This window comes from Salmo salar, chromosome 14 (assembly GCF_965601325.2).
Source record: "Salmo salar chromosome 14, fSalSal1, whole genome shotgun sequence".
Lineage (NCBI taxonomy): Eukaryota > Metazoa > Chordata > Actinopteri > Salmoniformes > Salmonidae > Salmo > Salmo salar.
The window spans coordinates 45,740,084-45,753,946 of NC_138304.1; the positions used below are offsets into that span (position 1 = coordinate 45,740,084).

The 13,863-nt window shown below is 43.5% G+C and overlaps 1 protein-coding gene across 1 annotated transcript; it reads left to right on the plus strand.

Moving 5' to 3' along the window:
- Positions 1-325: 325 nt before the first annotated feature.
- On the plus strand, positions 326-6,437 carry LOC106569595 (protein shisa-like-2A). The gene is made up of 3 exons (XM_014141109.3): positions 326-688; positions 3,489-3,625; positions 4,259-6,437. Exons 1-3 carry the CDS (start codon positions 507-509, stop codon positions 4,432-4,434), a joined length of 495 nt encoding a protein of 164 aa, XP_013996584.1. The 5' UTR covers positions 326-506; the 3' UTR covers positions 4,435-6,437.
- The last annotated feature ends 7,426 nt before the right edge of the window (positions 6,438-13,863 follow it).

Below are 13,863 nucleotides of genomic sequence, written 5' to 3' on the forward strand. Positions count from 1 at the left end.
AGCTTGAATTGAATTATGTAATAGTCTAGTTACCAGTAGTGTTAACATTCAAAAGGCAAATGACACGGAGCACAAGGAGTGGAAAGAAATAGCTGAACAGACACGGCAACCTGGCTAAGGATGTCAGTCTACTTATTAAAAAGTTTAAGAAAACAAAATGTAGCCTTCATGTTTGTGACATCAATGCAAGATAAAATGGATTAGATATGATTTAATGAATTAGTCCACTTTTGTAGAGATATGGTTTGTCTCCTATCCAGTTTTTTTCTCTTCACTGTGTGTGTGAGAGAGAGAGAGAGAGAGAGAGAGAGAGATGGGAGGGGTACTCTAGAATTCTATATGAAATGTCGAGGTGCAAAGTTTCGTCCCATTTCAGTGGCATCCTTGGAATAAATGTTTTGCACTTTTCAGCAGAGCAAGGGGCACTTATGTGGATAGAATTACAATGAGACCTTTAAACATCTAAGGGAATCATATCTCCGACTAAGAGTGTGTTTTCTACCAGCATGAGTTCGGAGTGCACAAGCTACTACAGCGCAGAGAACGTGTTCATGAATGGCTCTTCATGTCCAAAAGAAGGGAACGATCCGAGCGCGACATTCTGCTGCGGATTTAACGATATCAAGTATTGCTGTGATGATCCCAACAGCTTTTTCCCTTATGAGTATGGATACATGTGGTGGCTCAGGTACGTAAGGGATCTTTACTAGCCTTTATGACGGTGCGCTTTTTGGACGTAGTTATTGTAGGGTTATTATATGGGAAGACTATGACACTTTATTTTATCTCAAGAAACCACAAGATGAGAGAGGTTGTTGATCATAATTATACAGCAAAGCGCACACGATTAATAAACTAGAATGAAGGATATTTTGTTCGGATACTGATAACAGATTTATAGGATCTTCACATTTCAATTGGTTTGCACTGGCGTTATGGTGGATTTATTAAATATAAGCTATTGTATGCCAATCTTATGGAAGGTGATAAATACCTAAATTAAAATCAAACATGAAAATGTGTAAAAGTTCAAATTGATCATGGGAAATGGTTAACCTTATTGGCAGGGGATTTCAAATCAAATTGAATCAAATGTTATTGGTCACATACACATGGTTAGCAGAAGTTAATGCGAGTGTAGCGAAATGCTTGTGCTTCTAGTTCCTACAGTGCAGTAATATCTAACAAGTAATCTAACAATTCCCCAACAACTACCTAATACACACAAATATAAAAGGGGTGAATGGGAATATGTACATATAAATATATGGATGAGCGATGGCCGAGCAGCATAGGCAAGGTGCAACTGGACGGTATAAAATACAGTATATACATGTGATATGAGTAATGCAAGAGCCTTCTTCACCACACTGTCTGTGCGGGTGGACCAATTCAGTTTGTTGTTGATGTATATGCAGAGGAATTTAAAACTTTCACTTTCGCCACTGCTATCCCTTCGATGTGGATAGGGGGTGCTACCTCTGCTGTTTCCTGAAGTCCACGATCATCTCCTTTGTTTTGTTGACGTTGAGTGAGAGGTTGTTTTCCTGACACCACACTCCGAGGGCCCTCACCTCCTCCCTGTAGGCGGTCTCATCGTTGTTGGTAATCAAGCCCACTACTGTTGTGTTGTCTGCAAACTTGATGATTGAGTTGGAGGGGTGCATGGCCACGCAGTCGTGGGTGAACAGGGAGTACAGAAGGGGGCTGAGCACGCACCCTTGTGGGGCCCCAGTGTTGAGGGTCAGCAAGGTAGAGATGTTGTTTCCTACCTTCACCACCTGGGGGCAGCCCGTCAGAAAGTCCAGGACCTAATTGCACAGGGCAGGGTTGAGGCCCAGGGCCTCCAGCTTGATAATGAGCTTGGAGGGTACTATGGTGTTGAATGGTGAGCTGTAGTCAATGAACAGCATTCTTACATAGGTATTCCTCTTGTCCAGATGGGATAGGGCAGTGTGCAGTGTGATTGCGATTGCATCGTCTGTGGACCTCTTAGGGCGGTATGCAAACTGAAGTGGGTCTAGGGTGGCCAGGAAGGTGGAGGTGATATGATCCTTGACTAGTCCCTCAAAGCAGTAGTCATTTAGTTCAGTTATCTTTGCCTTCTTGGGTGGAGGAACAATGGTGGCCATCTTGAAGCATGTGGGGACAGCAGACTGGGATAGGGAGAGATTTAATATGTTCGTAAACACACCAGCCAGCTGGTCTGCGCATGCTCTGAGGACGCTGCTAGGGATACCGTCTGGGCCAGCAGCCTTGCGAGGGTTAACACGTTAAAATGTTTTACTCACGTCGGCCACGGAGAAGTGGGAGGGGGCACAGTTCTTGTTAGCGGGCCATGACAGTGGCCACTGTATTAACCTCAAAGCGGGCAAAAAAGGTGTTTAATTTGTCTGGAATCGTGACGTCTGTGTCCGTGAAGTGGCTGGTTCTCTTTTTGTAGTCCATGATTTCCTGTAGACCCTGCTACATACACTACCGTTTAAAAGTTTGGGGTCACTTAGAAATTTCCTTGTTTAAAAAAATAAATGAAATATAAAACATTTTTTGTCCAATAAAATAACATCAAATTGATCAGAAATACAGTGTAGACATTGCTAATGTTGTAAATGACTATTGTAGCTGGAAACAACTGATTTCTAATGGAATATCTACATAGGCGTACAGAGGCCCATTATCAGCAACCATCAACTCCTTTGTTCCAATGGCACATTGTGTTAGCTAATCCAAGGCTAATTGATCATTAGAAAACCCTTTTATGTTAGCACAGCTGAAAACTGTTGTTCTGATTAAAGAAGCAATGAAACTGGCCTTCTTTAGACTAGTTGAGTATCTGGAGCATCAGCATTTGTGGGATCGATTACAGGCTCAAAATGACCAGAAACAAAGAACTTTCTGAAACTCTTCAGTCTATTCTTGTTCTGAGAGATGAAGGCTATTCCATGCGAGAAATTGCCAAGAAACTGAAGGTCTCGTACAATGCTGTGTACTGCTCCCTTCACAGAACAGCGCAAACTGGCTCTAACCAGAATAGAAAGAGGAGTGGGAGGCCCCGGTGCACAACTGAGCAAGAGTACAAGTACATTAGAGTGTCTAGTTTGAGAAACAGATGCCTCACAAGTCCTCAACTGGCAGCTTCATTAAATAGTACACACAAAACACCAGTCTCAACGTCAACAGGGAAGAGGCGACTTCGGGATGCTGGCCTTCTAGGCAGAGTTCCTCTGTCCAGTGTCTGTGTTCTTTTGCCCGTCTTATTCTTTTTTATTGGCCAGTCTGAGATATGTATTTTTCCTTGCAACTCTGCCTAGAAGGCCAGCATCCCAAAGTCACCTCTTCACGGTTGACGTTGAGACTCGCTCTTTCACTCTCTTTTGATGTGTTCTCTTCTCTTCTTTCTCCCTCCTCTCATCTCTCTCTTCCCTTCTCTCCCCCCCTCTCCATCCCTCTCCCCCTCACCTCCCCCCCTTCCTTCTCTCCCTCCCCAGCTTTGGGGCTCTGATAGGTCTGTCCATAGCAGCGGTGGTTCTCCTGGCCTTCCTCATCACAGTCTGTGTCCTCTGCTACCTCTTCATTGCCACTAAGCCCAGGCGCCTTGACAACGGCCTGCCACTACGAGCACCAGGTAACACAAGTGACCAGAGGTGGCGACATACCATAATAATGGGCCAGCTAGTGACATACCATAATAATGGGCCAGCTAGTGACATATCATAATGATGGGCCAGCTAGTGACATACCATAATGACGGGCCAGTAGTGACATACCATAATGACAGGCCAGCTAGTGACATACCATAATTATGGGCCAGTAGAGACATACCATAATTATGGGCCAGTAGAGACATATCATGATTATTGCCTTGCTAGGGACATACCATAATGATGGGCCAGCTAGTGACATACCATAATAATGGGCCAGCTAGTGACATACCATAAAGTTGGGCTAGTTAGTGACATACCATAATGATGGGTCAGCTAGTGACATACCATAATGATGGGCCAGCTAGTGTCATACCATAATAATGGGCCAGTAATGACATATCATAATGATGGGCCAGTAGTGACATACCATAATGATGGGCCAGTAGAGACATATCATAATGATGGGCCAGTTAGCGACATACCATAATGATGGGCCAGCTAGTGATGTCTGGTTGGGAATTTTTACTGCAAAAACACACATTCCATCTCACAATGAACAAGTAAATCTGCAGTGAGTGTGTGTCTGTGCCTACGTGTGTGTCTCGGTATTCCAGGTTTGAACCCCAGTGAGGGCCCCAGCCACTCCGGCCCAGCACCTTCCATCGGCCCACAGGGCTTCAGGAAGCACTTCTTCAGCAGGAAGCTGGACTGTGACAACCAGCCACCCGACCCTGAGAGATTGTTCCAGAGGTGCTTCGTCACCACCGTCAACATGGAGGGCCCATCGTAGTGCCCTTAATATGGAGGGCACTTTGTAGGATGCTTAGGAGGTAATGGAGGGCCCTTCGCAGGACGCTTAATATGGAGGGTACTTCGTAGGACGCATAAAGGCCCAGTGCAGTCAAAAACGTGATTTATTTGTGTTTGATATATATTTAGGTTGGGATAATGCTGTGACATTTTTTGAATTATGATGATGCCCTATTAGTGTAAGAGCTGTTTGTAAAGACTGCCTGAAATTTCTGCCTGTTTTGGTGGGATGGAGTTTTGGCCTGACTGGTAACATCCCCAGGCAGTAAATTGGTTCATATATTAATAGGCCAATAAGAAAGAGTTTCCAAAACCCAGCCAATAACAGCTAGTTTTCAGTTTTCCACCTCCCCCAGACAGTCCTTTCAAAGTTCTTGCATGAGAAATCGCTCTTGTTAAGAAGCCATTGTTTCGTTTTGACCATTTTGATTCAAAACAATCACATTAAGGTACTTAATTGTTACCCAGAAATGATTTGATATTGAGATAAAAATGTATGCATTGGGCCTTTAATATGAAGGGCGCTTCATAGGACGCTGACTTCTAAAGGCAGCCAGATGCTTACTTAATGAGTGTATAGAAGACTACGCCACACAGTGGGAGGACTGGAGAACCAACAACCATTTATGACCATGTTCTGTATGGACTGGACTAGTACTGAGTTTATCAATGTTCAATCAGTGGTTGGCTGGTTAACCCACTCCAGAATCATTTCAGTTGAGCTTCTTTTTTTTTGTTGTTGATGAAAATAAACTTCAACAAACAGAAAGACAGAAGCCACACTGGACAACTGTGAAGCCGAAGCATTGTCTGTCTTGCCTCACCTCTGTATTCCAATGTTGTTTGATGAAGCAAGGGAAAGGACGAAGGGAAATATTTTCATTAATTATTTTGTGTTGAGAAATCCATTTTAACTGTGTCTGATTTAACAGAAGCTCATCTGTCTTCAAGACAGACACTCTTGGATAACAAGCTCCTCAAACCAGCATTACTGAACTTCAACGTCGACAGTCTGCATTCAACCCTTTGTGTGATTCTTCACCTTCTATCTGGACACTGTTTTTGATCGTCTACGTGTCTGTGTGTGAAATGTTTATTTGGTTGAGAATGTTGCCAGTGGGACAAGTGTCTACAGCGTATTTGCATCCAATAGAACTGATAAGGAAGTAAATCAGACACAGTACAACACATAACAAACAGAATGCCTCAGAGTTCGAGTTACCTTAACTTGGCCCCTGTTTTCGCTAGGGTCAAAACGTCAAAGGTGGAATCCATAACGGTAAAACTGCCATGTCCTTTTGCGATATTACAACAACAAATAAGTTACTCCCTCTGACATCATCATTCCACGCGCAATAGACCAACAACGTACGTACTGTAATTATTTATTTTCACGATGCTGGACACTCCATAACTCGGTTTCATCAACAAAAACAATAACAAATGCACTGGCGCGAACAGCGGCGTCGTTTGCCCTTATGTGGATTTCAGCTTCATGTCTGTTATTGTATAAAATACATGAAATTGCTTGTTGAAACATTGCCTGTTGAACTGTCATCTGTAAACTGTTGGATTTTCTCAGAACTCAGAATTGATTATGGCAGAGATTATAGGACCTATCCCCATATGTTCCACCGCTGTCCATGCTGCTGTTCCCCCCCAAACATGTTCAGAAACACTTTAATTAATGTGGTCTTAAAGTCATTGTGTCGCCAATTTGCCATATACAATGGTTGCATTTCATGAGACATCAGTTGTGTGAGTCACTTCTTTGTTAGTCATGCTTCAAAATAGAGTAACTTATCAAAGAAGAAATATTTTGCACCTTTATGGTGTGTTATCACAGCAGGCAACACGTTCTGTTTTCTCAATCTATTAGCGTGTGCTTCGGCTGAGTGCACAACACATTAAAATGTACTTACAAAAAGAAATGCATGTGTCCTTTCAATATTCAAAGTGCTTTATAAAAACAAACTATTTCTTTATATACATTTGAAAAAAGTATGAGAAGCAGATGTTATATCAATTTGTGATCAAACATTTACATAAGCTATCCAAGAGCACGGAGCAATGCCAACACCCCCTTGTGGTTACATAAAACACAAACTCAAAATGGGACAACTGTTGACGAGAGCGGGGGTGTTTGGAGCTCACCCTCTCCAACATGAACAGCAAACACAGTGTATGCACATAAAGTATATACACATTATATATACTGTATGTATGTATGTATGTATGTATGTATGTATGTATGTATGTATGTATGTATGTATGTACAGAATCTCCATATATGACTCTGGATAAAGAGGAACATGGGAATGAAGACAGTAAAACCATTCTGCCACTCAGTGTTGATGAGGTCACAATTTCCAACCACAATTAAGGGCTCTATTCAGTCTGTGAACCTGAAGCGTTACACATTCCACAATAGAAATGTAAAGGTAATTTCCGACTGAGCCGACATATGCAGCGTTTACCATGAATGCAGTCTCCGTTAAAATCAGGAACATTACCGTTACATTTTCAATCACGTTGTACATCTGAACTCCCACAACGCGGATTGAAAAGAGCCCCGAGACATCAAACATCTCATCTTCTATTCTCCTGCACCTTAACTACGTTGTCCGGATTTCTTCCCCATCATCCCCATCTCATAAAAACAGTGTGTTAAAAGCATTGAGTCAATAACAGGGAAGAAGGAGTAGACAAAAGTCCATTATTTCTCTCATACACATGGTTCAAATACAGTCCTTGAGAAGACAGGAAGATCAACTCCAAATAAATATTCTCTTCATAAAGAGAGGACCGCACAAATGAAGCGATCGATCGCAGGTGAAGATAAATGGTGGCGAGGACAAAACAAGCTCACGTCATCCCCATAAGTACGGGGTTATCTTGAGAATGCTGCAGTAACACATCATTTGAAGCTACAGTAACATGAGGATGTTTACCATTTCCCCTCATTATAAAGTGTGTGAAAAGCACAGTGACACATTTTCTTTTTACAAAAATTCCCTTATGTTGATGACTTTTTGCAAATCCAATCAGTTTTCCACATTGATTCAACGTCATCACATTGATTTTTGTTGTTGTTGAAATGACATGGAAACAATGTTGATTCAATCAGATTTTACCCAGGGGGGCATGTCATCATCAACAGTATGGCTATGTTGGGGCGGCAGGTAGCCTAGTGGTTAATTTTAGAGAATCAGACTACGAGACGTGGCTCTGTGCTTGTGGTGTGCTAGCGTACGGGCAGGGTTAGGGGAAGGTGTTGTGGGAGATGATTGGAAGGTAGATTAAGCCGATTAAACCTGTGCCTACGGTATGCGCTGGGAGTTTCTCCCGGCTCTCTGTACTGGCTAACGAAGGCCAAGTTTGACTCTCTGGTCCACCAGGCTCTTTGCTCATTTGGGCGGAAGTGTCTGGGAATGCGAATCTTCACAAGTCAGTATTTGCTCCTGTTAATCAACAAACATACTGCAGCACAAAGACTGTTTACACAGGAAGCCTAATTCAGATATTTTCCCAATTATTGGCAAAAGATCTGAGTTGATTGATGTAAACGCAGCCAAATCAACCCCATGTCCCTTTCTCAGTTAATTGTCTCTCACGCATCTACCCTCACACCCCTCTAGCCTATTCTCACACCTCTCTAGCCTATTTTCACACCCCTCTAGCCTATTCTCACACCCATCTGACTGTCAACATCCACTCAAACACCCCAAATTGTCTTTCAGTATCCAGACACATTAACAAATTGCCAATTTCAGCAGATGAGCCAAACCTCTTGATATTTGGCTGATTAGTTGTTGTGTGGAAGGTAACCTAAGGCTTTCAGATTCCACGGTCTCTCTTCTAATGATTCCTATAGCTTCTCTCTAGGATGTCATTTCACAAAACAGCAGTATTTTTCCTCAGGCAGGGTTTTTGGGTAAAACGGTAAGTTTCCAGATCTGACACTTTGTACTGCAGGCCTAACATGATCAAAGACTGCATGAGTGTCAATCAGATGTCATTTTTCAGCCCCAGAGGGAGCCATGTAACAGCATGGAAGACATTAAACAACATGGAGAATTTATCAGCGCCTCAAGTTAGAGTTTAGCCTAGATGTTGAAAGGGGTTCTCTTGGGAAAACGGTACATAATAGCCTATGATTGGTAGTGAATAAGAAGACCATCATGGTACTATGATTTCAATTATAATGGTGCAGTAGAAAAGGGAAGTCCAGGAATGGCTGCAATGACATGTTGGCTGCCATTATCAGCCAATGACAATCCTCGATTGGTCGAATCATGACTAGTACTGACAGGAAGACATGGGTGAATGGATGGCTAAAATATACAAATTAGTTCACAACCCATTTTTCATAAGAGCAGTGGGATGTCCGATGTCCCAGTGCTCCCGAGTGGCACAGTGGTCTAAGACTCTGCATCTCAGTGCTAGAGGTGTCGCCACAGACCCTGGTTCGATTCCAGGCTGTAGTCACAACCGGCCGGGATTGGGAGTCCCATAGGGAGGCGCACAATTAGCCCAGCGTCGTCCGGGTTAGGATTTGGCCGGGGTAAACCGTCATTGTAAATAAGAATTTGTTCTTAACAGACTTGCCTAGTTAAAAAAAAGATTAAATAAATAGGGCTCTGGTCATAAGTAGTTGACTATATGGGGAATAGGGTGCCATTTCAGGAGCAACCAAATGGCTTCTGATGTTTGGTTCTCATCCATCATCTAAGAGCTTTGTCTCTATGATAACCAACCTACTGAGGGTTCTAAGTGGTAAAAGACAGCCCTCTAGTGGACAAGGTGTATTTTACAAGCAAACCGTTAACCAGAAGACATGGGTGAATGGACGGCTAAAATATACAAATTAGTTCACAACCCATTTTTCATAAGAGCAGTGGATGTCTGAGGTCCCAGTGCTCCCGAGTGGCGCCGCGGTCTAATTCACTGCATCTCAGTGCTAGAGGTGTCGTCACAGACCCTGGTTCGATTCCAGGCTGTAATCACAACCGGCCATGATTGGGAGTCCCATAGGGCGGTGCACAATTGGCCCAGCGTCGTAAGGGTTTGGCCAGTGTAGGCCATCATTGTAACTGACTTGCCTAGCTAAATAAAAGGTTAATTAAAAATAAAATAAAAATAAGAAAACATTCTGGTATCAAATGAAAAGTATTTACATAGAATTTAAAAACTAATTTCACACTTTCAAAATAGATGCCAAACAAAAACCATTGATTTAAAAGTTTAACAAACCATACAACTCCATGCACAAGGACTATTTTGAACAAATACTTCATAAAAACATATTTACTGGAAGAACTGTGCAGGTGCAAAGTTTGGTAACAGAATTACGGTAAAATCTCCGTTTTTTTTATGGGACGTTTTCCCCAAAAATGTAAATCAGGTAACAGGATTATGGGTCCCTGATCTGTACTATACAGAAATGCATAATTATGGATAATGTATGAATGTCATTCTCTTCACGGTGATGTATCCTAAGCAGGTATGTGGTAGTAGAGTAGTGGCCTGAGGGCAAACACTTCATCTTGTTGTGAAAAGTGCCTAGCTCCACTCCCACTCCCCAGGTGCTCTCATTTGTTGACTTCTGTAACCGTAAAAGCCTTGGTTTCATGCATGTTAACATTAGAAGCCTACTCCCTAAGTTTGTTTTACTCACTGCTTTAGCACACTCTGCCAACCCGGATGTCTTAGCCGTGTCTGAATCCTGGCTTAGGAAAACCACCAAAAACCCTGAAATCTCCATCGCTAACTATAACATTTTCCGCCAAGATAGAACTGCCAATGAGGGTGGTGTTGCAATCTACTGCAAAGATAGGCCAAGAGTTCTGTATTACTATCCAAGTCTGTACCCAAACAATTCGAGCTTCTACTTCTAAAAATGCACCTTTCCAGAAACAAGTCTCTCACTGTTGCCGCTTGCTATAGACCTCCCTCTGCCCCCAGCTGTGCCCTCGATACCATATGTGAATTGATTGCCCCCCATCTATCTTCTGAGCTCGTGCTACTAGGTGACCTAAACTGGGACATGCTTAACACCCCGGCCATCCTATAATCTAAGCTTGATGCCCTCAATCTCACACAAATTATCAATGTCATCCTAACTAACTCGCCCTCCAAATACATCTCTGCTGTTTTCAATCAAGATCTCAGCAATCAGTGCCTCATTGCCTGCATCCGTAATGGGTCTGCGACCAAACAACCACCCCTCATCACTGTCAAACGCTCCCTAAAACACTTCTGCGAGCAGGCCTTTCTAATTAGGCCTGGCCGGGGTATCCTGGAATGACATTGACCTCATCCCGTCAGTAGATGATGCCTGGCTATTCTTTAAAAAGTGCCTTCCTCACCATCTTAAATAAGCATGCCCCACTCAAAAAATGTAGAACTAGGAATAGATATAGTCCTTGGTTCACTCCAGACCTGTCTGCCCTTGACCAGCACAAAAACATCCTGTGGCGTTCTGGATTAGCATCGAATAGCCCCCGTGATATGCAACTTTTCAGGGAAGTTAGGAACAAATATAAACAGGCAGTTAGAAAAGCTAAGGCTAGCTTTAACAAACAGAAATTTGCATCCTGTAGTACAAACTCAAAAAAGTTCTGGGACACTGTAAAGTCCATGGAGAATAAGAGCATCTCCTCCCAGCTGCCCACTGCTCTGAGGCTAGGAAACACTGTTACCACCGATAAATCCACTAGAATTGAGAATTTCAATAAGCATTTCTCTACGGCTGGCCATGCTTTCCACCTGGCTGCCCAGCACCCTCCACAGCAACCCGCCAAAGCCCCCACCATTTCTCATTCACCCAAATCCAGATAGCTGATGTTCTGAAAGAGCTGCAAAATCTGGACCCATACAAATCAGCCGGGCTAGACAATCTGGACCCTCTCTTTCTAAAATGATCAGCCGAAATTGTTGCAACCCCTATTACTAGCCTGTTCAACCTCTCTTTCGTATCGTCTGAGAGTCCCAAAGATTGGAAAGCTGCCGCGGTCATCCCCCTCTTCAAAGTGGGTGACACTCTAGACCCAAACTGTTACAGACCTATATTTTTCCTACTCTGTCTTTCTAAGGTCTTTGAAAGCCAAGTTAACAAACAGATTACCGACCATTTCGAATCCCACCGTACCTTCTCTGCTATGCAATCTGGTTTCAGAGCTGGTCATGGGTGCACCTCAGCCACGCTCAAGGTCCTAAATGACATCATAACCGCCATCGATAAGAGACATTACTGTGCAGCCGTATTCATCGACCTGGCCAAGGCTTTCGACTCTGTCAATCACCACATTCTTATTGGCAGACCCGACAGCCTTGGTTTCTCAAATGATTGCCTCGCCTGGTTTACCAACTACTTCTCTGATAGAGTTCAGTGTGTCAAATCGGAGGGCCTGTTGTCCGGACCTCTGGCAGTCTCTATGGGTGTTCCACAGGGTTCAATTCTCGGTCCGACTCTCTTCTCTGTATAGATCAATGATGTGGCTCTTGCTGCTGGTGATTCTCTGATGCACCTCTACGCAGAGGTATACTTCTGGCCCCTCTTTGGACACTATGTTAACTAACCTCCAGACGAGCTTCAATGCCATACAACACTCCTTCCATGGCCTCCAACTGCTCTTAAACGCAAGTAAAACTAAATGCATGCTATTCAATCAATCACTGCTCGCACCTGCTCGCCCGTCCAGCATCACTACTCTGGACGGCTCTGACTTAGAATACGTGGACAACTACCAATACCTAGGTGTCTGGTTAGACTGTAAACTCTCCTTCCAGACTCACATTAAGCATCTCCAATCCAAATTTAAATCTAGAATCGGCTTCCTATATCGCAACAAAACATCCTTCACTCATGCTGCCAAACATACCCTCGTAAAACTGACCATCCTACCAATCCTCGACTTCGGTGATGTCATCTATAAAATAGCCTCCAACACTCTACTCAACAAACTGGATGCAGTCTATCACAGTGCCATCCGTTTTGTCGCCAAAGCCCCATACACTACCCACCATTGCGACCTGTACGCTCTCGTTGGCTGGCCCTCGCTTCATACTCGTCGCAAAACCCACTGGCTACAGGTTATCTACAAGTCTCTGCTAGGTAAAGCCACGCCTTATCTCAGCTCACTGGTCACCATAGCAGCACCCACTCGTAGCACGCGCTCCAGCAGGTATATCTCACTGGTCACCCTGTAATGCTTAGGCGTAGTGGAGGAGGAATCAGACGCAAGAAGCAGCAATACGGGTGATGGCTTTTAATGAGCGACACAGCAAAAACACCTGCCACCCCAAATAGCGAACTCAGTGCACACAAAAATCTAAGTGCCCAAAACACAGGGGACAAAACACAGTGAGCGTAAATCCACGCACTAGCGCTAAATACAATACAGCGCGTAACAAAGCAACCAACAGAGAAACAATCCCGCACAAAGAGCAGGCGGGCCAACTAGCTAATATAGCCCCGCTAATCAACCCAACTAAGGACAGGTGCCAACAATAACAAGAAAGGGGAAAACAAAAAGGAATCAGTGGCAGCTAGTAGGCCGGTGACGACGACCGCCGAGCGCCACCCGAGCAGGAGGGTGCGCCACCTTCGGTGGGAGTCGTGACACACCCCCAAAGCCAATTCCTCCTTTGGTCGTCTTTCCTTCCGGTTCTCTGCTGCCAATGACTGGAACGAACTGCAAAAACCTCTGAAGCTGGAGACTCATATCTCCCTCACTAGCTTTAAGCACCAGCTGTCAGAGCAGCTCACAGATCACTGCACCTGTACATAGCCCATCTGTAAACAGCCCATCCATCTACCTACCTCATCCCCATACTGTATTTATCTATCTATCTATCTATCTATCTTGCTCCTTTGCACCCCAGTATCTCTACTTGCACATTCATCTTCTGCACATCTACCATTCCAGTGTTTAATTGCTATATTGTAATTACTTCGCCACTATGGCCTATTTATTGCCTTAACTTACCTCATTTGCACTCACTGTATATAGACTTTTTGTTTTCTTTTGTTCTACTGTATTATTGACTGTATGTTTTGTTTATTCCATGTGTAACTCTGTGTTGTTGTATGTGTCGAATTGCTATGCTTTATCTTGGCCAGGTCGCAGTTGCAAATGAACTTGTTGAGAACTTGTTCTCAACTAGCCTACCTGGTTAAATAAAAGGTGAAATAAAAATAAAATAAATAAGTGATATGAAATGTATGACATGTAATATTTTTTGTTGTTGTATATAAACTGCCTTAATGTTTCTGGACTCCAGGAAGAGTAGCTGCTGCATTGGCAGGAACTAAATTGTGATCCATAATAAACCCCAGGAAGAGTAGCTGCTGCCTTGGCAGGAACTAATGGGGATCCATAATAAACTCCAGGAAGAGTACCTGCTG

Coding starts and splice junctions, on each gene's coding strand:
- LOC106569595 (XM_014141109.3), top strand. CDS start 507: ATGAGTTCGGAGTGCACAAGCTACTACAGCGCAGAGAACGTGTTCATG. Junction 689..3,488: donor GGATACATGTGGTGGCTCAG/GTACGTAAGGGA, acceptor CTCCCTCCCCAG/CTTTGGGGCTCTGATAGGTC. Junction 3,626..4,258: donor CCTGCCACTACGAGCACCAG/GTAACACAAGTG, acceptor TCGGTATTCCAG/GTTTGAACCCCAGTGAGGGC.